We start from the raw sequence: 26,800 nt of genomic DNA on the forward strand, positions 1-26,800 counted from the left end.
TGTTATCTCAGATTTTCCAGCATCTGCAGTTCCTACTATCTCTCATGCATCTTAAATTTTTGTTTTGCTCTCACTCCTTATTTTTGGATGTGTCTGTTCTGTTATTACTTGTTCATACATCTAATAACTTAAAGTCTGGTTAAATTGGTTCCATTTAAAATATAAATTCATCTGTTTAGGGAAGAAAGATATCCACAAGGGAGGGAATCCTCTATAAATTAATTTTGTTGCAACAAACGAGGGGTGGATACATAAAAAAAACCATTTCATGCGTCTTACCCAGAAGCTTGACAATTTTGGATATCCCATCTGGAACTGTTTTAACTTGGAAACTTCACGTAGGGGTTGATCGTAACACTAGTTAAGCTTTAAAATTTAAATTTGTACCTCCTTGGTCCTAGTTTAAATTACTCCCTCAGGGAAAGGAAACATAAAGCTCAGCAATGAGTCACCTACTTGCTCACCTTGTCTATCAATCTGAGGTCTCTCAGTCTGTTGCAATCCCTATCTCGTACAAAAGTAGCAGTATCTTAGCTAATAAGGTTTAACCAAGGTGCAATTATTGCTGATTGAAAACTTTACCCAGTAACCCACGATGCTGACTTGAAATAGAGTCAGTCATGGCAATTTTTGAGAGTCTCAGTGGAGAGTGTTTATGTACACAAGAGATAGAATCATACATCTTCCCTCACTCTACTGAATTCCTGACTTTAATACTCTGTAGTATCAAAGCTGTATGCTGTTCTCTGTGCTAATTTCTTGAGCAATCATGCAGCACAACTGATGGTAAAGTGGAATGAATAGCTGCCAGGTGATTTATGTTCCATGGACAAATTTAGAATATTCACAAAGTTTAGAATTATATGTGGCAAATGCTGAACAAAATCCAAAGATGTTTAAAAACATTTCATTTTTTTGAAAATAAAGATTTGCAAAAAATGGCCAAACTTGGTTTGCATTTTACTTTTTTTCGTCTGCAGTTTACTTTAGAGAATAGTGTTCTACTAAGTTTTTTTTTTCTACTGTTGTGTCGGTCTTTTAAACCACAGCATGGCCTTCATGCTAGATGTATTTTCCACCACCTCCATAGGCAAGATTAACACACCTGAACTGGCACTTTGCACCCAAAAAGACTTCCTTAAAATAAACATTTAATTGAAACTGATTGTTTTTGGTTGATAGATTATTATAACTTTTTTTTTACATTGTGAAGCCATGAAACTGTAAATGTGTGCCTAGACAAGTTTATGCACATGACAAAATATTGCTGAGAATCAGATCTCACAGCAATTTTTATCTTATTGTTGCTTCTCAATTATAGCAGCATGCAATCATACAATGTAATTTCATTGACTGACAATTAAGTAAACAACTACACGGATATCTAAAGGTTTGTCGAGATATCTTATAAAATGTTGATTGCTTTGAGAATAATCTGATAATATCAATGGAAAAATTACATGTAGTAATTAAGTGAAGTTGTGATAGTTACTGTGTATTTCTGTTCACTTCAAGATTCCTTTGAGAAATATATTAGCGTCATAACCAGATAATTATAGTCATTGGTCCACATTATCTCTGTTAATAATATTTTACTATAGATATAGTTTTCTTTTCTTTATTCATTAACGGGATGAGGGCGTTGCTGGCCAGGTAGCATTTATTGCCCATCCCTAATTGCCCAGAGGGCAGTGAAGAGTCAACCACAGTGCTGTGGGTCTGGAGTCACATGTAGGCCAGACTGGGTAAGGATGGCAGTTTCCTTCCCTAAAGGACATTAGTCAACCAGATGGGTTTTTCCTGACAATTGGCAATGGATTCATGGTCATCATTCCAGGTATTTTAATTGAATTCAAATTCCACCATCTGCCATGGCGGGATTTTAACCAGCATCCCCAGAACATTACCTGGGTCTCTGGATTAACAGTCCAGTGATAATACCACTAGGCCACTGCCTCCCCTCGTATAATCATATTTTAATAAATACATCACATAACTACACACCAAATATGAGATAATGGTCTATTCAATTATAACATTACTCTGTAGAGGAAAGTAGTTTTTCTATTTGATGTCTCTTCATGGAAGAAAGATATTCTATGTAGCTCTTCAAGATTCATCTTTGTTTATGTGCTACTTAAAACATGATAGACTGTATTCACCTCCTGTTGTCTACTAAGCAACTCTATTTTTCTGGACTGCCTTTTATTAGTTACACAGAATGCTTCTATACTGCTACTTATTGACTTACCATCACGAGGAGGTTGAGAAATTCAATGCCACTGCAGCATTTAAAGCACCGCAGCTAATTAAATGGGCACAGTTTGTTTTGGCAAGGAGCAGCATAACAGGAATGGAGGACCGGGGTGCCAAGAGCATGAAAGAAAGAAGCCCCAGAAGAGGAGATCTTCAGCGTATTGAAAGCCGGAAACTCCATTAATGAGTGGTCGTGATCTTGTGAAAGAAGGGGTAGAGGCTGTGACCTCCACCACACTTCTTCACCCAGAGTGACATGACTCAGTTAGTCAACGTAAGTTAGGGTCTTACGTTCAATGAACATCCACACCTCTAATTAAGTTCTAGGAAAATTGACCACTTCACTAAAAACCACGAGATACAACAGTACATTGTTTTTAATTCTAAATCACTATAAGAACTCACCTTGTCAGAATGGACTTGGTTATCCTTGAAGAAGCAATGTTTAAATAGAAGATATCGTAACAGTATGCATGCAGACATTGGGGTGATACCAATAAATGTAAGTGGCTGTGCCAGTCAGATTCCTTTAGTTATGTATTCTTTAATTTCAACGGTAAAATAAAACTGTTAAAGAACTGCTACTACAGGAGCAGTTTCAATCTGGAAACTGTTAAATCATAGGAGGGAAGTTTTACAGGTCTTAGGAAGGCAAACAAAGGTTGTATAATGACACAGAGAAATTGAAAACAAAGTGTCAAGATTAGGTGATAAAGGAAGTGCAAAAACAATTAAAAGTCATTTTAGCTTTCCAAGTCCTGAACTCTGGAAATCTCCTTCTAAAAGTCCCCATCACCTCTCCCATCTCTAAAATTCATCAAGAAACCTACTTCTTTAACTAGGTTTCTAGTCATCTAACCCAGTGTCCTGTTCTTTGGCTCAGTGCCAATTTCTGACCGATTACTCCTCTGTGAAGTGGCTTGGGATAGTCTGGGATAATTAAATACTCAGTACAATTGCAGGCCATTGTTGTAGTTATTCTGACAGGTTTGCATGGGATGGAACACTCAATAATGAGAATCAGGAACTGAAAATGCAACAGTGATATTCCACTTCTTCAAAAAGATAGAGAAATCCTCATTAAGATTTCATGTGCAGATTCTGTATTCTGTTACACTCCCAACATGTTCCATATAGATGGTGGTCAGGCTTTGAGGAGTCAGGAGATGAGTTAATACTGCAGAATTCCTAACCTCTGACCTGCACTCCTAGCCACAGTATTTACATAGCCAGGTACATTCAGTTTCTGGTCAATGGTAACCACTAAGGTATGAATAGTGGGGGATTTGTGATGTTATTGCAATTGAATGTCAATGGAAGGTGATCAGATTCTGTCTCGTTGGGGCAGTCATTAACTGGCACTTGTGTGATATGAATGTTAGTTGCCACTTGTCCACCCAAGCCTAGATAATGTCCAGGTCTTGCTGCACTTCAGCACAGACTGCTTCAGTATATGAGTCATCACAAACGTTGCAGGCCATTGTGTAATCATCAGTGAACATCCCACTTATGATCTTATGATGGGGGGGAAGGTCATTGATGGAGCAGCTGAAAACTGTTGGGCCTAGGATATTACCTGAGGAACTCCTGCAGCAATTTCTTGGAATTCCGATGATTGACCTCCAACAACCACATCCATCGTCCTATGTACTAGGTATGACTCCAAACAGCAGAGAGTTTCCCACTTTACTTCTCTCCCCACTCCCACTGGCTCCAGTTTTGCTACAGATCTTTGATGTCACGTTTGGTCAAATGCTGTCTTGATGTCAAGGGCAGTCGCTCCCTCTCTCTTTCTCTATCTCTTTCTTCACCTCTGGAGTTCAGCTCTAGACACACTTGTTGGGTTTCACTGTTGGATTCCAACAGCAACTAAATGTGACACTTCAGAATGTCAATGCTCTGTTCTATGGCCTCACTTGCAGTTTCCTACTCAAGGTTGTTGTTTTAGAGTAAGTAATCACAACTGCAAGGGACATGCTTATCACTAACGATGCCTATAAACAGTTCCATTTCATCAGAATGGCTATGTTCAACAATTGCAGCATAGAAGTGTCATGGCAACTTAGAGATAGTTCAAATGGTGCACTAGTTCAATATTTAGTGAATGAAAAAATGTTTTGATTAAAGAAATTCAACTTTGGCTCTGCCATTTCTTCTTGACCCCTTTGGATATCTGTCCTTATATAGGATTAAGTCATTCCATTTCTGTTTGCAGCATTCCTTCAGAAAAGTTAAAAACTGCAGGTTCCAATCAGGAAATCATTAAAATTTTCCTCACACGATGTTGTTCTACTACCTGACTGAAAAGCACTAAAGCTGGATGGAAGAAGACAGTACAAAATATTTCAAGCCAGTGGCCACTTTAATTGCTTCAACATTGTTCGCCAAATGTAAATAGGTTCTCACCATTCACTCAATAGCTGGCAGAATTGCCTCAACGAGGTTGAAATACAGGCCTTCTGGTATATTTGTAGTAAAAGGAATCTCTGCAATGCCTGCTAGTCTGGTAAACCCTGTGGAGCAGTTCTCAAATGTATTAGAATCAAACATCTTATCTGATGCTTGGTCTTGTATCTTTCAATCCATTTTCTTTCATATTCCCTTAACTCACAAAAATAGAGGTATCTCGATTGGAAAAGAAAAATCGATATTTCCAAGTAACTGCCATAACTGACAACATTGCCTCTATATGTGACAGCATGAACTGTTTTTCTGAGGAGGATATACTGCACACAAGACCATTTTAGTGCGCAATTTAAAGTTACTTTGCTCCCAAAACTGTTTAAAGTCTTCAAAAAAGTTCAAGAGTAAAATGAGTTCTCATTGATAGGCAAGAGAGTGGACAATATGCAGATCATCGGATTTCAAGGAAGACAATTTTGGTACTATGTTTTTGGGTGGCTTTAAGGCAGTTAGCCATTCTCATTGATAGGGAACAGAGTGGACAGTACTGCAGATCATTGTGCTTCAAGGAAGACAATTTTGGTACTATGTTTTTGGGTGGCATTAAGGCAGTTGGCCATTCTTTAATCCTACCAAAAATGAGTAGTGAAAAAGAAAACCTCTGTCTCAAATATTTGGACAGTGGTCAAATTTCACTCTCAGAATTTTGGACGAAGGGTGTAACAAATCCAAACATAATATAGTCTCCCTTGAAAAAGGAAAGAATCCAATACAAGCCTTACAAAATTCTCATTTTACATATTTAAAAAACTTGATGAAAAACACAAAATGAACAGACACCAAAGATGTGAATATAACAGCAAACAAATACTGAGAAACAAGATAGCTCAAGTACAGGGAGGAATTTGTTCCAAATGCTGAAGTAAGAAAATTGGAGCAGCAGCTTAAAGCAAAGGTTAGCAGTGTTGAATATTAAGTACTTTATTTTTCTGGTATATTTGTCACTGTTAGACAATGGGAAGATTTGTTGGGTGCAACTATGTTGCTATCTCCCTCGTCATCAGACAATTCAAGTGTACTAATGTGTCACACATCTGGGCCAGTGATCTATGTTTATATTTCTAATACAATGAATGTTTCATAGCGACATGACTATGTCATGAAAATTACCATATCAGTTATATCTCACTGTTAGAAAGCATTTTCCTCTCACTTTCAATGTCTCAGCTACGTTACTGTCTTTAAAAAAAGTAAAATTGTTACTGACCACGGATGCAACATTCAATGTTTAGGAATGCTATTAGCAGTATTCAATACTTTCTAGGGTTTACAGTTTAGTCCATGTAATATCAACATTAGAGAAATACCTTCTGATTACTCAGCAATCATGGAATTTGTTAATTAAAATCCTTTTAACTGCATAAATTTGGTTTGTTAAGTATAGCTAACTATTGTACCACTAATTAAAATAGGCATTTCAAAAAATGTTGTTCACAGCTCTACATAACTCAAGAGTGGTTTCAATACTGTTAGCAAACTGCAACATTGTCACATCGGAGACAGCATCAGCAAGTTGAGCACATTATTAGTCCAAGAGCAAAAAAAGAAGTGTTTTTGTTGCTGGTTATTTAAGACCACATCAGTTGGTACTTTATAGATTTGTGTGTTTATTGCTACTATTGAATCTGACCAAAGCAGCTTGTTGTACTTGAATTTGTAATTTTGTCCTATGGCCCAGACTTTAGCTTTTCCATAGTCACCATCAACGTAATTTACTCATTACCACAATTTGTAATTATCCAGCCCAAGACCTTTCTATACATTCTCATAGAAGAAACTAGAATTGGTAATCATATTTTCCATATGAGTTCTACAGGATAGAAACATAGGGAACAAAATGATTAGATTTTCTCTATTATTTTAAACTTGGTATAGTTCATGCCTCTGGAGATATTCAGTTCCAGTTTTGGTTTGTCTTTCAAAAGAAAACTGAACATTACATTTTAGGTTACCTACTTTCATGACTCCATGGGTGGCACAGTGAGTATTGAAAAATCAACCAGAAGCTACACATCACAAAATAAATAAAAGATATCTGAACATAAAAAACATTATTTGTCTGGTATGAAATTCACAATTTCACTTCCTGTTACCATATGTACCTTTATTTTGCTATTGGAATAGTAGAACAGAACTTGAATATTGTTAGAAAGAGAGACATGTTGCAAAATACTTTTTTCATCTTACACTCATCAGGACAAGTGCAGAATGCCAAATTCCAAATGATCACAAAAATTTATACTACAGGAGAATATAATGCTGATTAGTCAGTATGTACATGATTCTTTGTTCATTAATTTAGCTTATCAGGAAAACATGGACAGCATAAACTTGAATTTCCCACCCACACTCTGGCAGGCAAAGTCCCAGAAGAGGCATAAAGTCAGGAAATCGTTCATATGCATTTAACAGTGTTTAGTACATTCACGTCAAGCCTGAAAGTAGAGACTGCCTACAGATATGAAAAGATAACTGTTTGCTGTTTTGTTATACCTAAAATCTGTAGATTTTGGTGATGCACGAAGTTCTATCAGTTGGAGATTTCTTGTTGCATATTTATGGATATTCATGACAAACTTTAACTCAGAGCTTTAAGATCACAGTAACACTGAATTAAAATTGACAATCAAACACCCATCTTCAAATTAAGCCATTTTAGCACCATACTTTTCAGAATATATTCTCCGAAATTATGAAATAGTCAAATTATTTCTAGTTCACAGAAAAGTATTTTTCATGAAACAAAAATTAGCATGACGTGAACAACACTGGTAACATTAGGTGACTGATACCGATAATTAGACAAAGAAATTATCAGTCTTGGCTCAAAATCCAGGATGAAGTCAAGAAGAATTTTGTGATTATAACTACATTATTAAAATTCCAAAGCTGCCCAAATATTAGAATCCCAAATCAAAGCAAGTTTGAAAAAAAACCTCCAAAACCTTTATATGGCAATAAAGCCCAAAATCTACCTGTTTGACTTTTAAACTTCCCTTTTGATCTGCTTTTCAAAAGACTCCAAGATAACATAAATATCAAAATGGTAAATACAGGGTCTGATTTTTTTCCACTAGTCAGTGCACAATTTCTTTCCATTCACATGAATATTCTGTCTTTCAATGTGCACATTCAGAAAGAAATAGCAGAGGCATTATAACTTGCACACACACATCTATGTTTTAAATTCACACACACACACATATTAGGGCAAAGAATGGAAATCAGAAGAATGTCAGACAGCGAATGTGATTCCTGTATTTGTGAAAAAGGAAGCTTGAACAAATCCAGCGAATGTCGTGACAGGAACAATAATGGAATTGTTATTCAAAGGTGTAATAGGAAACATCTCAAAAGTGAACACGTAATAAAATGTAAAGTAACAAAATGGATTTCAAAAAGAAAAGACATGCTTCATTACGGTTTATTTTAATTAGTTATAGAATAGACAAGGGTAACGTGGTAGATGTAATATATATGAAAACCTTTTAAAACAATCCCTTCAGACATGTTGCAATGTACCTCGACAGCAGGTGAGATTTGAAATTGTACCTTCTGGCTAGAAGTAAGAACATTACCATATGCCACAGAGGCCAAACGAATTTTGAGATGGCTTTTAACAATTGATTCATGACCTTCGTCAGAATTTCAGACTCAAATGACAAATTGTAGCATGGATAAATAATAACTAGCTACAAAAGATAAAACAGATAAATTATGCTTGTTACACAAGGATCAGTGCTGAGACACTTCTTGTTTGTCAATGACATAATTTATGTAGACTTGGGAATGAGGATTAGAATTTCAGAATCTGTAGATTATATCAAATTAGAAGCATTGTTAATACTAATAAACAACATTAATAAACTTGATAAATGTGTGGACAAGATTAAAATGGTACATTTTAATAGAAAGAATAAAGAGGTCAACTGCTCCTTGGAAAATTAGAATCTAAGTCCACTAAAGTAGCAAAGGGCTCTGGGGAGACAGGTTTTCAAAAACTATTGAAGTAGCAGTACCAGTTAACAGGGCCATAGATAGCAAAGCATTGAGGTCCATTTCTGGAAACAGAAGAAAGACAGAGAGAGAGAAGAAACACAGAGAGGGAGAGATGAAAGGAAAAGATAAAGAGAGAAAAGGAAAGAAAAGAGAGAGAAAAGAGAGACAGAAAGAGAAAAGAGAGGAAAAAACAAGGAAGTTATATTAATCTTGTATAAAGACCTTGGTATGAACCGTGCTGCTTCACATTTTATAAAATAAAATGGGGAGAGCAAAACTGATTGATAAAAATGATACCAAGCTGGGAGGTTATATCTTTCACAAAACATTGTATAAGTTGACGCTCTTTTCTTTAGAAAGGAAAAGGCTGAGAGTCTTTTGATAACGTCTAACATTGTGAAAGGGTTTGAAAAGATAGGAATAGAGATGTGACTGCTTGTGAGAAATGCAACAAAACCGAAAATATACGATGGGCATTAAAAATCCAATAGAAATTCAGGAGGAATTTCTCTTTACTATGCTTCTTTGAAAGTGGACTTGCCATCACATGGAAAAATTTAGTTAAATTACAGAAGTATTTAAGGAGGAGCTAGATAAAACACAAGGGGAAATGATTGAGATAATTATGTTAATAGAGTTAGATAGAGTAGGTGAAAGGAACCTCATGTGGAGCACAATCACTGGCATGGAGTACTTGGGCTGAACAGTCGGCTTCCCTGCCGTAAAATCTGGGTAAAAATTGGAATCTGACAACCACAATAAAGCTTTCATGCCAAGTTTCCTACTGTTCTAGCCTAGAAATAACATTTTAACTAGCAGGTAACTTAAATAAAATAAACTCACCAATGAAATTAGGTAGAAGGACTTATACTGATTCATCAATAAAAGCATTAGACAACTAAATAAAAAACTTCATAGACTGAGTCAGAATTTTGAATGGAATATGATCTAGTTATTAATTCAATAGTGCAAAAGAGTGTCCTAGCAGTAAAATGAGCATGGTTAAATCCTTGACATAAGCATAGTTTTAAGATTTCTATTTGGACCTTAACAGAAACTGAACGTGTTGGTTGAAGATTCCAAGGTTTGTTTCATTTCACATTTTTGCCGAAAGAATTAAGTTGCCAGAAATGACCCCAACAATGCGCGCTGTAGGTAGGAGGGAGTGGGAAAACATGAGAAGAACATATTTTCATATCTACCAGCTTTATCACATCTTTATGTGGGAATAGGTATTAGAACAAGAAAATAAACTATGGCAGTTTGCATCCTTACCAAGATGTTTCTGAGAAAACAGTTGGGTCAAAAGGAAAAAGAAAGCAAACATATGTTTAGCATTACCACAAGTCTGTCACCTTGAAGTAAATTTAAAGAGTGTTGTCCACAATTAAAGCATGCCTAATGTTAATAAGAACTGTGACAGATGAAGAAAATTGCCTGCAAAATAACAAGAATCAACTGATTGAATTATTTATATAGACCCAAACAACACAACATTTGGTAAGCAAAAGACTGGCCCACCTTGAGAACAGAAAGGCAACAGCACTTCATTGAATTTTACATGATTATATATTAATACCTTTCACAAGTTTTACAACCCACTTACCAATAAAAGTCCTATTTTAACAAATGGCATTTGAAGAACGTGCAAAGAACAAAGAACAATACAGCACAGGAACAGGGCTTTCAGCCCTCCAAGCCTGCGCTGACACATTTTGTCCTTCCATACTAAAACTGTCTTCACTTACAGGATCCGTATCCCTCTATGCCCCTTCCTATTCATGTGTTCGTCCAGGTGTTTCTTGAAAGCTGCTGCTGTGTCTCTTTCCACCACCTCCTCTGGCAGCGCATTCCAAGTGCCCAGCACCCTTTCTGTGAAAAACTTGTATGTAGTTCACATGTATCCCCCTACACTGGCTGGCAACAGGGCAACTCAGCCCAATGTCTAAATCTTAGACTAAGGTTAATCTACAATGTTATACTTGATTCTTCAAAATGTTTGTGCAGAATATACACTGCAGATTACTTACCGAATCATCAGTATATAATGAGCAAACAATTCTTGCAGAAGCATATCAACAAGCTTTAGAACAGTTACAACCCAACTGTGAGTATACAGTATCTGATATCAATTTAGCTAGTTCATACCATCAAGATGAAAATCTACTCCAGAAGGTATTACTGTCAATGAGGTGTATAATGGTTACCATCCATTACAAATATTTATGAGATTAAAGGTTATGAGGACCAGATGAATGTTGTTTCCCAGCTCCAAACATATCACCTCAAGGTTCCTCAGATGTTCACATAACCTTTCTACTACAACATAAGTTTAAGAGGAAAAGCACAAAAATAAATCAGGAAAGATCTTAAAAGTTGATATATTCATACAACTCTTTGATGTTAGGAGAAACAAGCACAATAGGGCCCAAAGGTTCTTCTCCCATTGCTATTTGACAAATCCTGAAGACATTTCATCAAATGTTAAAATGAAAATGTCTGAAGTTACATTGTTAAGTAGAAAGTGGCAAAACTATCTGATTTGTACATTGTATTCCATCAACAAATATGATGTTCTGAAGCTATTTAATACCTCAGCATCATCTGTCTTAATTTGACAAGCTTGAGCTAATTATCACAATGCAAGTATATCTACTTCACTTTTAAAAAGTGTCTAATAATTATCTGATCACTGAATAAAGATTTCTATGGATCTCCTTTAAGTCACATCAAACCTGATATAAATTCTTAAGCTGTAAAACTACACAAGAGTATGTGGAAGTAAGTCTTTGAGGTGTACAATAGCATATTATTACTAACACCAGGAAACTTGACAACTAACAATAGAAAATTTGACTCTACATCAACCAGTCACAATGACACCTTGAACAGAAAAATGTGAACTTTAGTGTACTAAGGACTACATTTATAGACTACATAGTATCATACAGATGTATCAACATAAACAGTTAATGATTGCATATACTTCACATTCATTGGCTAAGCACAAGCAGCATTCATACATACCACTGTAATCCAAAATGAAGTCAGTATCACTCACATCAATAGATTTTCGACTTCCAGGTTTTCTTTAAACACAAGAAAAATGTTATAGCTGAGCTATTAGAAAAAGAGATGGCCTGCATGGCAAGCATGCATTTAATAGTTGAATAATAACCTAATGCAACCAAGAGGTTTATCTAAATACAAAAGATCACAGAAAACTTGAGTTTCCCATGATAAAAGTTAGGAAACTACATTCTGGCAGTTTTCATAACACTCACATATTTCCAGCATGTTATAACCCAAAATGGGTCAGCTGAACAATGTGGTAAGTTTTAGAGGTGATTTATGTACTGTATGACAAAATAAAGCATCCCTCTAAGTTGTTAATACCGTTCACTGAGTGCCATGGGTACCTAGTATGATGATAACGTTAAGTGCAATCGGTTGGCTTTTAAAGCCAACCTTAGATTGACCTAAATGGTTACCTCTAAGTGTTTCTGCTCCATTTTGTTATTTTATGTGCCAAAACGACTCCCTAAAAAGTAACACAAAAGAACATTTTGTAAAAAAAAATGTTAAGATAAGCTTCACACACATAACGAAGAGTGCGAGCTAAAATAAATCTTGCTCCCAAAGAACGATCATAAATGTACACGTGAAAGAGGAGGAGACTGGTAAAAATACAAGGCATCGCTCTCATAGATCAAAACTGCAAACTGTCCGAATGCAACCTGTCTCTTACCATGTAAGAGGCTGCAACGAAACATCCCAAAAATGCCTTTATGATGTCGAATTACACCGCACTAAACTAAACCAACAAAGCAGAATTGCAGCAAGCTTCCTCCAGCCTTTGTCCAATAGCTGGTGACTGTTTTGCCGACCACCAATTGCTAATTACCTCCGGCCACTGATGAGCTATTTGAAATGCTTACGGTCTGTTTAGCGCTCCTGAGCCACCCACCTGCATAATGACAAACAACGGATACAAACACCGGATGCAGTTTGTTGTCAAGCTAATTCAGAAACCTCGCGGGCTGCAGCTCACACGGCGTTCTTACAAAAAGGTATCAAAAACCATGCGTCATTCACTACAAAACTTATCACATCGAAAAGTAGCCTTTCTTTAAAATGCTAAGGCAGAAAATACAGGTAGGTATTTGTGCACACTTTTCCAAACCAATCATTCATATGAAGTCTTCCACAGCATCAGATCTCAAGATCGTAAAGGCAGGGACCAAAATACACAAAGGAAATAGTGCTGAAGTTTTGATGTAGTCATTAAAATGACATTATCCAAACACGCAGAATTGATATCGAAAACGTCCGCAAACACAAAGCTCCTTATCACAGCCCTAATAATCATTTCATCCTGGATCAATGTGGGTTACAATGGAGGTTACAATAACCTGCAAACACTTCAACATGCAATTCCAACTGTCATAACGCAATAAAGAAATTCCATCCGTATTAGCAAAATATGAGGGGGAAAAATAACTTACCGCAGTCCTCACACAAGATCCTCCCAATATCTTTTTTCAGATTCTTTCCGCCTGTGTCTAGTGGAGCAAATGATGTCTTGAATACTAACGGCTCATCTGTTGGCTCCATGAAAAAGATATATTTCTGGTTCTTCTTTACTTGGATGCATGGTGTTTCTGATGCAAAGTCCCCGATCGTGACAAGCTGATCCCTCGCTAGACCCCCGCTATGAACTGGCCACACGTCCAACACTTTGACATTAACACTGTGAGGCTCGGTGGTATGATTTGGGACTGACTGCACTTTGCCTTCGATCACCACCGCTGAACGATAGGCTTGGTCCTGCAAAGAATTTAAGCTCGGGGAATAGCAGGCAAACGACACCCCGGCGACCAGCATGGCAAAATGGACAGCACCAAGCCTCATGGTTGAAAGGCACGGCCGCGCTCGGCTGCACTGAGGTGTAGAGCGGTGATGAGTTGGAAGGCAGAGTTGTGACAAAGTGGACTGCAAATCGCCTCGAGTTGCACGGCTGAGCAAGAGACCTTGCGTAAGTGTCCATGGCATTTGGCTGTTTGCATGGGGAAACACCGCTCGGAAGCGGAAACGGCGTAATACAGTACTGCTGCCTAAACCTGTCACTGCAACGACTGGCAAATATCAACAAAATCCACTTTATTTATTAAATGAACACAAAGCACTTACCGTCATTCGGTAACAGCGGCGGCTCCATCGCATTATGTGTCATCCAACAGGCGCAGTCTTCTGCATCCCACTGAGATTCCAAACACCTAACACATCGCCTTATGCTTTCCAGTTCTATTAACGAAGTTCATACGATGTTAATAATGCTGTCGCTATAGTAACTAAACTGAAAACTAGTTGCCGAGACCAGCAGCTTGTATGTTCCACAAACCTATCCCTCCATTCAGTGGCAACCAATGGTTCCTGTGTACATTACATTGGGGTTTTGCAGTCGAGAGCTCGCCCTGCAGCTCTGCATAGACACATTTCATTTCCCACGAAGGTAGCCTGATTCAAAGGCTTTGCATAGAAACAGTTAACTGATCATTCTCTGGAAGGCAGAGGCATGAAAAAACAAGCGTTTAATAATTTGAGCGCGGGTCCCAACAAGGGCCAGTACCTCCTCACATTAAGTGAGTCTTTATTCTCACATATGTATATATATTTTTCTCTCTCTCTCGCTTTGATCTATTCACAACTTGGCTGCATTCCGATCACATCCACTTTGTGCTACAGACCGCTGGGTATGAGAATCCTCGCTGCTGCCTGCACACCTACTCTGAACAGAAACCGCGGTACTAGCGAAAGAAAACAACCTGAACAGGAATAGGAGGAGCGATAGAAGATGCAACAAAACATCCGCAAACCACAGGTACGGAGTATACTGTCACTGACCACGTGAAAGCACCCTTCTGTACAGGTGTTTGTGACTTTCCATGAACAGTATGCGTGTGTTTGTTCCATCTAAGATCACGCCTGTTTTAATCAGAAGTCGTATTTCTGCATGTACTATTGAGTACCACAGTGTAGTCTGGAGCTGAGGTCTGATACGTTCCACAGCACACGACTGCGGACCACCAGTGAGGTACTCCTCGTCATGTACAGCGACTCCCAGCGTTTAGATTGAAATCGGCGTTTACGGCAAAATATTTCCTGCAAATTCTAAGCAGTCCGAAAAGCCTCTATCACGCCCGCCGAAAACTTCTCAGTGTGTCAGGGCTTGATAAAGAGAGCTCTACTTTGTGTATACCTTCCCTAAAACCAGCTCGTTGACTCTTTGTCTATTGGTGCTTCATCCTTAGACATTTTTTTATTTCCGGAAAGGTTAGCCATCGCCTTCCAATCTCAGATGCAAAGTGAAGAGGCAGTTTCCAATGTCCCTCAGTCAGACCAGGAATTGGAACCTGAGATGTTGGTGCCTTTTCTGCAGCACAGACTAGCTATCTAGACAAGCCACTGAGGCGTCTCCCAAAGAAAGTCTGAGAGAATTTATGAGCACATTTTTCTGTGTGGCATTTCATACTTTTGGTTTTACAGGGATGAGGCAAAGGCGTGGGGCCATTGCAGGTCTAAGATGGTATCTGCAAGAGGGCACCCATATTTCTGACCTGGGCCATGTGGACACCATTCTAAATCAACCATTAGCCCAGGCCCTGCGTGAGTGCACCAGCAGTAAGGTGAGGAGGCAAATTGTGACAGTAGTTAGCGTGTTAACGTGTGTGGATGCCTTTCTGGGCCTCACCAGTGAAGCTAACATTCTTCCCTAACACTGTACCAGGGAATTATCGTACAGTAGCATGGAGGACCCTTCCCTACTCTGACCAGCATGATTTGCATCAACTACTTTTCAACAGTCGCTGCATGATTTCCGCTAGCTGTGGCTGTGTCAGTAGAGGTAAAAACACAAAGTGCTGGAGTTACTCAGTAGATCAGTCAACATTTGTGAAGAAATAGAATTAATGGCTCAGATATTTTGATACCCAGAAAGTTGTTTGAGCAGTGTTGACAGCCCTCTCTGTTGTAACTCATGGGAAATTGAAAATTCTGATGAGCAATTGCCCAGAAACAGAATCCCTTCAAAAAAAAAGCATTAAAGTAGGAAACATCGAAGAGGTCTGACTGGTTCTAGCTACCCAAGAAAAGTTAGGTGATTAAAACCATACTCTAATGCCAGGGTAACAACTAAACTGACCTCTCCCCCACTCATCATTAGGTCAGAAGTCACACGACACCAGGTTAGAGTCCAACAGGTTTATTTTCATCAAAGTAGCAGCACTCCGTAAACTTGTGATTTCAAATAAACCTGTTGGACTATAACCTCGTGTCGTGTGACTTCTCACCTTGTCCACCCCAGTCAAACACTGGCACCCCCACATCACCAGTCATCACTGACACCCCTCAATTACACCCCCTTGACACCTTAACCCCTAAACCTGTGACAATCATCCCAAAACTAGGCTCCTTTCCTGACCTGATTCTACCCCTTCCTGACACAGCCTGACAAAGCCTTTCCGGCAATCCTGACCTCTCCCTGGATCTGACACACACTGCTCACAACTGCTGACCTGACCTGCTGCCCCCAAAAGCATAAGACCCTCAGACCCAACAACCCCTCTCAAATATTGGACCTGACACTCCTCACCCCTGACCAAATCCTGGCCTGACTCAAAACTCCCCCTTCACAACCACACCCCACCATCACCCCCAACTGAGACCCCCCCAACACACACCAAGCTGACTGCTGAAAAAGGGGGCATTTTTAGATGAGGATCTTCTGCACAGCTGAATTGGTGGACCCTGGACAGATTCATAACAGAAAGACCCCATCAAGGAATGACCAGTATATCTAAAGATAAATGGATTATTTTTAATCCAATAAGCATATCTGACTGGACTGTTTAGGCCAATATTGCAGGGTAATGACTGATGAGTATTTCCAGCATTTTCTGATTTTATTTTCACATTTCTAGTAAATCATTTTTAAGTCTGTAGAAGTGTTTAGACCATAAGACAATAAGAAATAGGACCAGGAGTAGCCCATTCAGCCCCTCAAGACTGCTCCTAGTGCTACTCAACGTTACCAATGTTTGCAGGGATTGATGCTGCATATAGTGGATGCTTGAGTTCACTTCAAAGGTTCCCCTCAGATCAGTTGCTCTCAATCATTGGTATTGTAGTTTCCATAGCCCTAGGCCTCAACATGACAGAGAGATTGAAAAGATATGACATTGAACAGGACAAGATGATTGAAGAGGGAGCAGAAGGAGGGGAAGGAGGACACATTGCAGAAGTCCATATCTACCCAGGGTCTTCAGCGAGAATTCTCCTATATCAAACTCAGCAAGGAACAGTCTGTGCAACATTTCTGTTTCATTAAGGAGGCGAGTACTGAATTCTGCCACCTCTGACAGGCAGACATTCAACCTCAAAGAGAGTCTGAGTTCTGAAGAAGAGTCAAACTGGACTCAAAATGTACACACTGTTCCTCTCTCCACAGATGTTGCCAGACCTGCTGAGTTTCTCCACCATTTCTGTTGTTTGTTTTAGGGCATTGCCTGAAGTTATAAAGGTGATAATGGTCACCATGAGCTTCAGTACACTAGGTTCCTCCTAGAGAAAGCAGGCAAAACGAGTGCATGATTTCACCCAGATAGACCCACAGTCCAGGTTTACAAGTATATGAAATATAGGAGAGTAGCTAAAGTAGATGTTGGTCTCTGAGAGACAGAGACAGGAGAAATAAATCAGGGAAATGAGAAAATGGCAGAGTCATTAAGCAACTAATTTATGTCTGTCATTACGGCAGAAGACATAAATTACAGACCAGTAGTAAAAGGTAACCAAGTAGTTAATGATATTAAGGAAGGCAATTAATATCAGCAGAAAAGTAATATTGAAGAAAATTTTTTTTAAAACTAGATAAAGGGGAAACTGTAGCTATAGTGTACTTGGATTTCCAAAAAGGCATATAGTAAGGCATATAATAATTAGAAGATTTACATAAAATAAAGGCTAGATAACATTCAGGGATAATACATCAGTGTGGATAGAGGGACTAGTTTAACAACAAGAAGACAGGGAATGAACAGAGCATTTTCAATCATATGTACTGTGACTAGTGGAGTACTACAAGAATCAATTCTGGGCTCTCATCTATCTACCATCTTCCATTAGTCAGATCAATCAATAGTAATCTGTCCTCATTTGCTGATGATCATAGTCTTCCCCACAGTGCAAAAAAATCATTGACTGCATGCACATCGTTTGCAGGAGCTGCATGTAAATTCAGAGATTAGAGTTCTACAACCACAAAAGAACTCCACTCTTCCAAAGCCTGCCCTTAGCTCATCATCCAGGTCAATGCTTTGTACCCTGGCTGCAGTCATGATGCCTTCATTCTGTGGAAGACCACTGCACTGACAGTAAAGTTGGCTGTTAGGCTATTCACTAACTGCCTTATAGCTCCAGTACACAACCTAGGCATATATGGGCAGCATGCAGAGAACAACAGCAATCCTGCCATATGAAATGTCATTAAGAAGATCACTGGGGTCTTAAGAAACACCTTCACTGCTTGGAAGCCCTGGAGGTTTTTGTCAGATCCAGTCTCATGATATATGTGGTTTGCTGCATCCTGCACAACCTTGACATCATGTACACATAACCCTTGATACGAAGCAAATAGTTAGCTACAGTGGAGCAGGAGGAGGAGGGAAAGAAGAAAGAATAAGAGTGGGCAAAGAAAGGGAGAACCTAACCAACATAATTTTTGTTATTTAGACTGATTGGTTTGTTTATGAACCAAGCTCAATGACACATTCAACACTGGCCACCTTCACTTCTCAACTTAAGTGACAATTACAGTGATCCTTTGATTGCTGTTTACCAATGCTGAAACAGAAACCACTTTAAAGAAACATTCTGAACTAACTTTATCAATCAACCCAACAAATGTTCAACTGAAACATTAAATAAACTGCCTTGTGCATTCCCTAATGGCTATGTTCTGTGTGCCTTTGCTTATCCTCGTTCTGATCCATAGCTCATTGATGGAGTGCCACTAATGGAAAAATGAATGCTGTCACCCTGACAGAGTACTGCAGGTTTGTACTCCTCAAAGCCATTGTAGCTGTCCTGAGCAGAACAGCGGTGTGACTGAGGATCATGAGTGTTTTATAAACCAGCAAAGGGCCATCTATAACTTGATAAGAACAGAAAAGCAAAATGAGAGTTAATAACCATGAATATAAAAACAGAGTGTACAAGTATACGAAATAGATGTTGGTCTCTGAGAGACAGAGACAGGAGAAATAATCAGGTAAATGAGAAAATGGCAGAGACATTCAGAGTAGAAGGCATGAATTACACACATGTAGTAGAAGGTTACCAATGAGTTAATGATATTGAGGAAGTTAATTAAGATAAATAGAAAAAAATACTATTAGAGAAACATTTTTTTAAAAAGTACTAGATAGAGGGGAAACAGTAGATATAGTATACTTGCATTTCCAAAAATGCATATAATAAGGTGCCATGTGCAAGATTCACATAAAATAAGGTCTGGCTAAAATTCAGTGATAATATATCAGTGTGAAGAGAGGGACTAGTTTAAAGACAAGAAGAAAGGATAGGGAAAACAGAGCATTTTCAAGCAAAGGTATAATGACTAGTGGATGCTATAAGAATCAATGCTGGGATATCATCTATTTACCACCTTCCATTAGTCAAATTGATCAAAAATAATCTGTCCACATTTGCTGATGATAGAAAGCCGACTGGGAATGTAAACTGTGAGGAAGACACAAAGGGACCATCCCAAGACACATAGACAGATTAACTGAGTGAGCAACAAGATGGCAAATGGAATGGGGAAATGTTAGGTTTTTAATTTTAGTTTTAAGAATAGGCAAGCAGAATTTTTTTTATAAAGTGTAACACTTATAAATTATAACATGCAGAGGACTTGGGAGCACTCACACAAGGAACACAAGAAAGTTATCACACAGGTACAGAAAACAATTTGGCAATGTAGATTTTAATTGCATGAGGTTTGGATTACGAAAACATGCATGTCTTACTAAAATTGTACAGAGCTTTGGTGAGACCACATTTGGAATGATGTGTATAGTTTTGATCTCCACAACTAAGGAAAAATATATATGCCTTGGAGGTGATACAACTTAGGTTCACTGGATTAGTTGTTGAGATGAAAGAGGTGAACTGCTAGAATGATGTGATTTTAAGAGTTGAGTAAGTGGCAGTGGGTACAAGCTGTGAAATATGAGGGTGAGGTTTGTAATAGTGCTACATGTGTGAATGAGGTGAAACAATGAACATGAGGTATGAATGATGACTGATAGAGAATGTTGGTCGTGAATTCAGCAGTCAGCAAGGACAATGGTTCAGTTCTAAGAATGAAGCATTGGAAGATATATTCACTAGTCTGAATCACACGTGAGGTAACTGAGCGTCGTACAGCACTGCGTGCAGAACCTCTTAGCTACACCACTAAAATTAGCAATGAAAGCTATCTGCTCAGACTGTCTTTGCAGTTTCTATCAGGAGAGCCTCCTGGTCTCCTCTACATCAAGGATCTCTATCTCCTTTCCTACTTTCTGCACCAAGGCCTTCGGTGCACTTCTGAGAACATTGGAATTTTCTCTCTCTCCTCACTAGTGCTCCTGATACAATTTCCCACCCAGTTCCTGCAACTAAACCAGCCAAAGTGCTCCTTACCTTTTGGAGATGCTTCAAGTAGTGCAGGTTAGCTTTAGGTGGTACCAGTGCCTCACAATTTTGCACCCCATGAGCAGGCCTGACGCCACTGAGCAACATGTTAGTGCTGGTGTGTACACTACAGTTATCATAAAGCAAACAGAACAAAGTTTGTATGCTGCCTACATTGGAACGAAGAGGTCCGAGTTAATTGCAAATTGTGATTCAAACATTTATTCCAGGCATTATTGAATTTGCAGCAAGCATTTTCAAGAGAGATTATAGATGAGGGGAGAAGATAGATTTCCGAGGTTAGCTGGGTGTGTGATTAAAATCAACTGAATTGCTTAAGAATCTCCAAAAAAGTAGTATACTGACAAATTAATATATGCAGAGTTTTCAGTTTGCATAATATAGAGTGCAAGTTCTTCCTGTAGCAACACATTCTGTTTATTAACCAGTGAATTATGACCATGGTAGGTAGAGCCAAAACCTAAGGGCTGCAAAGTGCTGCAGAATTACAGCCAAAGTTTAATCAGTTAAAACTATGAGCACCAGTAGGCTTTCAGATGGTTAGCCTAATGAGACTACTTTTTCCATCAGGAGTTTGTATTCCCTTGTAATCAGAAACAATGGGAAACAATGCCAGCTCCTGTGAGACTCACATCAATGAGTCCAAGTGGTTAGGTAGCCAACAATAGCATTTAGGGTACTGCAGATGTGCTGGGCTCAAGTATTTGCATACTGTGCCTGTCACAGGTTGAATCTAGTCCAACTTCTTTCAGCAGGGTTGATGTCCTGGAGCCAATTCAGCATCATATAGTCAATACTTCCCTACCACCAAGGAGGATTGTAACTGGTTGGTCATTACAAAGCTAACAAACATAAATTTGAGACATCACATGGTAGACAGCAGATAAAACGAACTTTCCACCAGCAGCAGTGAGCAGCATTGCTTAACATAAATTATGTGGATGCATTTTTCTGGCAACAATGGATCCCTAATGTTTTAATAGCTTGCCTGTTTTTTGTAACACAGTCAACATAGGCAATAAGTGGACTTGCATGGTCTGACCTTCAAGTATCACCTTCCATTTAATGTCATCACAAACCTCTGAGATTCTTCACTAATTGTGGAGAAATGTGTGGAAAACAATCATAGTTTGTGATCTTACAGCTACCTTAATGTTCCAGATGTTTAGGTGTAATTATATGAACTAGCTTACTTCCTACAAATTGCCAGATTCAATGTCTTCTTAAGGAAGCATTGATAAAGAAATAGTTCATCGGACTAAATCACCCTCAAGGGGTAATGGAGCTTTCACTCCTTGTTTTGCCCTAAACATGTCACACCTGACAGCATGGTCCAGGATTTGGGTTTGGGCTGAAGAAGCCCTTCAGTAGTATATTTGGAAGTTCTGAATTATAGTTTATAATTTGGTAATTTAGAGGCAATGCGGAAATTTGGTGCAGAGGGGAGGAGGTGCTTTTTGCTTGCTCTTTTGGCTCATGGTTTGAAGCCCAATAAATTGAAGCCCAGGGTTGGGAGCCCATTGGAAAAGAGTGACATTACAGGAAAACTGTTAAGTTCATTGATTGGTCATTGCTATTATTTAAATATCTATCATAGGTCACTTTCAGATTGAAAATAATTTGGGGAAATATTTACATGTTACAAAACTAAAAAAACAATCGGACATTTCTTAAAAATCAAACTAAAAACTGAGTTAATAAAATCAAGCTGCTAGGCCAAGCAATGCATTGTAGCTGCGTGATGTGGGAGGTGGCCATTCCCATTGAGGTTCGTGGTGACTGCATCTGTAGTAAGTGTTTGTTGCTTGAGGAACTGTAGCTCAGAGTTGATGAGTTGGTGTCTGAGCTTCGAACACTGCAACAAATCAGGGTGAGGGGGAGTTACCTGGATGCAATGTTGTAGGAGGCAGTCACACCCCTTTGATTAACTACTCAAATTTTGTCAGTAATCAGGGACAGGAGGGTATGACTATGAGCAAGACAGGTCGAGGGATCCAGGAGGTTAATACTGAAGGAGCCTCAGCCCTTGAACCTGTCTAACAGATCTGAGATTCTTCCTCCTTGTTGGAGGAAAGTGGGGATTGTAGGAATGATGAACAAACAGGCCGTAGCATCTTGGTACAGGGAGCCATTCAAGAGGGAGGAGAAATGAGAAATGTAGTTATAATTGGGGATGGTAGAGTCAGGGGAGTAGATGCTGTTCTCTATGGACAAAATTGAGAGTTCCAGAATCTGTGTTGCCCACCTGTGCCCGGGTTCAGAATATCTCATCTGAGCTGCAGAGAAACTTGAAGCGGGAGCCTTAAGGATTTATGTGGGAGAAACGGGTTCAAATTCATGGGACATTTGCATCAGTATTGGGGAAGGAGGGAGCAGTTCTGATGAGATGGGCTCCACCTAAATCATGTTGGGACCAGAGACCTGGTGAATCACACAACTAGGGCTGTGGATAGGGGTTTAAACTAAATAGTTGGGTTAGGAAGTTGCATGCAAAGTTATGGAAAAAGTTAAAGGTGGGGGGGCGCTCGGCAAAGGTTATTAAAGTCTCCGAATAAGTAACAGGACAAAGAGTATGGAAAGGGTCAGGGATCTAACTTCAGGTACAGCAGATATGGAGACAATTATGAAAAGGGGGACAGTCAACACAAGATTGAGCAAATTGTAGTAAAATGTACGCAGAATACAAAACAAGGTAAATGAGCTTGTAGCACAGATTAAGTTTGGCAGGTATGATGCTGTGGATATCACAGAGATGTTGCTGCGAGGGAATCAGGGCTGGAAACTAAATATCCAAGGATACATGTCCTATTGAAAGGACAGGCAGATGGGCAGAAGGAGCAGGGGGTTGCCATAAAAGTAAGAAATAAAATTAAAGTGTTAGCAAGACGTGATATAGAGTTGGAAGGTGTAGAATCTGTGTGGGTTGAGTTGAGGAACTGTAAAGGAGAAAAGACCCTGATGGGAGTTATGTACAGCCCTTCTAGCAGTGGTCAAGATAGAAAAGGCAGGTAATAAAGGCACTATTACAATAATCATGAGGGACTTCAATATGCAGATGGACTGGGAAAATCAGGTTAAAAGCAGATCCCAAGAAGATGAATTTGTGGAATGTCTACAAGATGTTTTTTTGGAGTAGCTTGTGGTAGAGCTCAATAGGGAGTAGGCAGTTCTGGACTTGGTGATGTGTAATGAGGCAGACTGATTAGGGAGCTTAAGGTGAAGGAATCCCTCATGATCAGGGACTATAATACAATGGAATTCACCTTGCAGTTTGAGAGGGAGAAGCTGGAATCTGATGTAATGGTATTACAATTGAGTAAAGGTAACTACGAAGACATGAGAGAGGAGATGGCAAGAGTTAATCGGAAGAGGAGCCTAGCAGAGAAGACAGTGGAGCAGCAATGGCAGGGGCTACTGGGGGTAATTCAGGACACACAGCAGAAATCCATCCCAAGGAAGAATAAAACATACTAAGGGGGAGGATGAGCCAACCATGGCTGACAAGGGAAGTCGGGAACACCATAAAAGGAAAAGAAAAAGCATACAATGTGGTGAAGATTAATGGGAAGTCTTTAAAATTCAGCAGAGTAAGCAAAAAGCAATAAGAGGGGAGAAAATTACTTTGAGACTAAGCTTGTTAGTAACATAAAAGAAGATTGCAAGGAATTTTTTTTGACAAAAAAAGGTAGGAGAAAGGCGAGGATGGACATTAGACTGCTAGAAAATGAGGCTGGAAAAGTTGTAATGGGGAACAAAGAAATAGCAGAGGAACTGAATGGATCCTTTGCATCAACCTTCACTGTGGATGACACCAGTGGTGTACCAGAACTTCAGGAGCATCAGGGGGCAGAGATGACTGTAGTGGCCATCATGAAGGAGAAGGTGCTAGGGAAGCTGAAGGGTCTAAAGGTGGATAAATCACCTGGACCAGATGAACTACACCCCAGAGTTCTGAAGGAGATATTTGAGGAATTGCAGAGACATTGGTAGTGCTCTTTCAGAAATCTCTGCTGTCAGGGAGAATCACAGAGGACTGGAAAATGCCTAAAGTAACATCCCTGTTTAAGATGGAAGGGAGGCAGAAGACAGGAAACGATAGGCTAGTTAACCTGGCCTCAGTCATTGGTAAAATTTTAGAGTCCATTTTTAAAGATGAGATTGTGGAGTACTTGGAAGTGCATGGTAAAATAGGGCTGAGTCAGCATGTCTTCATCAAGGGCAGGTCATGTCTGACAAATTTGTTAGAGGTAATGAGCAAGTCAGACAAAGGAGAGATTTTTGACATGATCTATTTGGATTTCCAAAAGACCTTTAACCAGGTGCCACCAGGATGCTGCTAAAGAAGTTAAGAGCCTATGGTATTAAGGACAAGTTACTAGAATGGCTAGAGGAGTAGCTGACTGGCAGAAAGCAGACAGTGGAAATAAAGGGTCGCTTTCAGGATGGCAGTGGTGACTAGTGGAATTCCGCAGGGGTCTCTGTTGGGCCTGCAACTATTCTCACTATACATTGACAACCTGGATGAAGGAACTGATTGCATTGTAGCTACATTTGGCAGATGACACAAAGATAACTGGAGAGACAGGTAGTGTTAAGGAAATGGGGATAAGGAAGGAGGACTTGGACCGAAGTGGGCAAAGAAGTGGTAAATGGAATTCAATGTCAGAAAGTGTGAGGTAATGCATTTTTGCATGAAGAACAGAGGTGTAGACTATTTTATATGCGGTGATAGGCTTCAGAAATCTGAAGCACAAAAGGACTTAGGAGTCCTAGTTCAGTATTCTCTTAAGGTTAACATGCAGATTCAATTGGCAGTTAGGAAGGCAAATCCAACGTTAGCATTCTTTTTAAGAGGGCTAGAGTACAAAAGTAGACATGTACAAATAGCTTTTGATGTATTATATATAAACTCGTGTTTTTGAGAGATTTGCAAATATTTGGGACAGCATCCATCACATGGATGTATTTTGCTTTCTGTCCTTGTGAATGTTCTGACCAAAAATAAACTTAACTGACAGGCATCTATAATTCACTACCAATTACTCGGTTTTAAGCTTTTTGGTGCAGCTGAACTCAAAATATAAATTCAGTACACAATGTTAAATCTTCACATAGAGAATGTTAACATTGTTATATAGGGAAAGGTTAAAAAATTCAGATGCTCAAAATCTGAAACAAGAATATTAGAAACACAGGGCAATCAATCAGTATCTGCGAAGAGAATATGAAGGTTAACATTCAGGTGAAACTGTGTGCCATAACTGAAAATTGAAAGATAAGCAAACCTGTTAGTAAGATTGAAAACCAGATGGAGGAAAGAAAATCAACTGCTGCGATCACAGGCAGAAAAGTAATACAAAGAAAGGAATTGCTAAACAAGAAAGACCAAGGTCCTTTTAGTTTCCCTCCTACCAACCTGATAGTTACATGATTTTTAAACCTGTATCTTTCATACCATGTAGACGTTGCTGATGTGGATAGTACTTGTTAACTCTCTCTGTTTACCCTTGAACTGAGAGGCTTGCTTTAAGAGTCAAGCATACTCTTGAAGGTGTGGAGTCAGGCTAGGCCAGGTAATGGTAGCAGGTTTCCTTGCCCAAAGAACATCAGTGAACCAGATGGGTTTTTACAACAATTGGTTTCGTGGTCACCATTACTGATACTATTTTCATATTCCAGGTTTAATAATTGAATTTAAATTCCACCAGCTGCCCTGGTGGAAGTTGAACCTTTGCCCTCACAGAATTAATCCACGCCTTCTGATCACTTGTCTACTGACATTATAACTACAACATCATCTCCCTATGAATCATGGCAATCAATTAGCGTCTTGCAGATCCAGAAGACAGTGGAAGAAACTTCCAGCCACATTGTCCTACCTGTGCTTACCTTATCATACGTCAGACCTCAAAAGAAATCACAAGAACAAAATTTTCTCACTTATTTGGAATTCAATATCGCGATCATTGTCCTGACCCAACTCATTTTTGATGCACACCCAATGACCTAATTTTTAGAAAGACAATTATAGGTCACCTCCTTATTCACTGCTAAAGTAGGGATGCAGGTGGATTCCTAAGGAAGGATGTTGTAGTGCTTGCTGGCAGATCCCCCATGTGAGATCATTCGGAGGAGTCATTAGGTATAATTGGCTGGAAGAATCCTTCAACAACTCTTTAGTGGGAGCAACTCCTTGAAACATTGCAGCTTATTGATAAAGATGCACCAACAGTATCTTTAGGGAGGGTGTTCCGGGATTTTGAACCAGTAACAGTGAAGGAATGGATATATGATTCCAAGCCAGGACCTTCTGTTAATCAATGGT

At 39.1% G+C, this 26,800-nt stretch overlaps 1 protein-coding gene and 1 non-coding gene across 2 annotated transcripts in view; one reads left to right on the forward strand and one right to left on the reverse strand.

Moving 5' to 3' along the window:
• Positions 1–13,724, reverse strand: part of LOC109912652 (pro-neuregulin-2, membrane-bound isoform-like) — a 663,648-nt gene extending 649,924 nt beyond the window's left edge. Inside the window, exon 1 of the mRNA XM_048604004.1 lies at positions 13,224–13,724. Within this exon, the coding sequence (XP_048459961.1) occupies positions 13,224–13,629 (406 nt within the window). The 5' untranslated portion in view covers positions 13,630–13,724. The remainder of the gene's footprint in view (positions 1–13,223) is intronic.
• Positions 507–649, forward strand: LOC125484608. Its single transcript, XR_007263440.1, has one exon. It is a non-coding gene; the product is annotated as a U4 spliceosomal RNA (small nuclear RNA).
• Positions 13,725–26,800: the final 13,076 nt, after the last annotated feature.

This window comes from Rhincodon typus, chromosome 12, assembly GCF_021869965.1.
Source record: "Rhincodon typus isolate 14 chromosome 12, sRhiTyp1.1, whole genome shotgun sequence".
In the NCBI taxonomy this organism is placed as follows: domain Eukaryota; kingdom Metazoa; phylum Chordata; class Chondrichthyes; order Orectolobiformes; family Rhincodontidae; genus Rhincodon; species Rhincodon typus.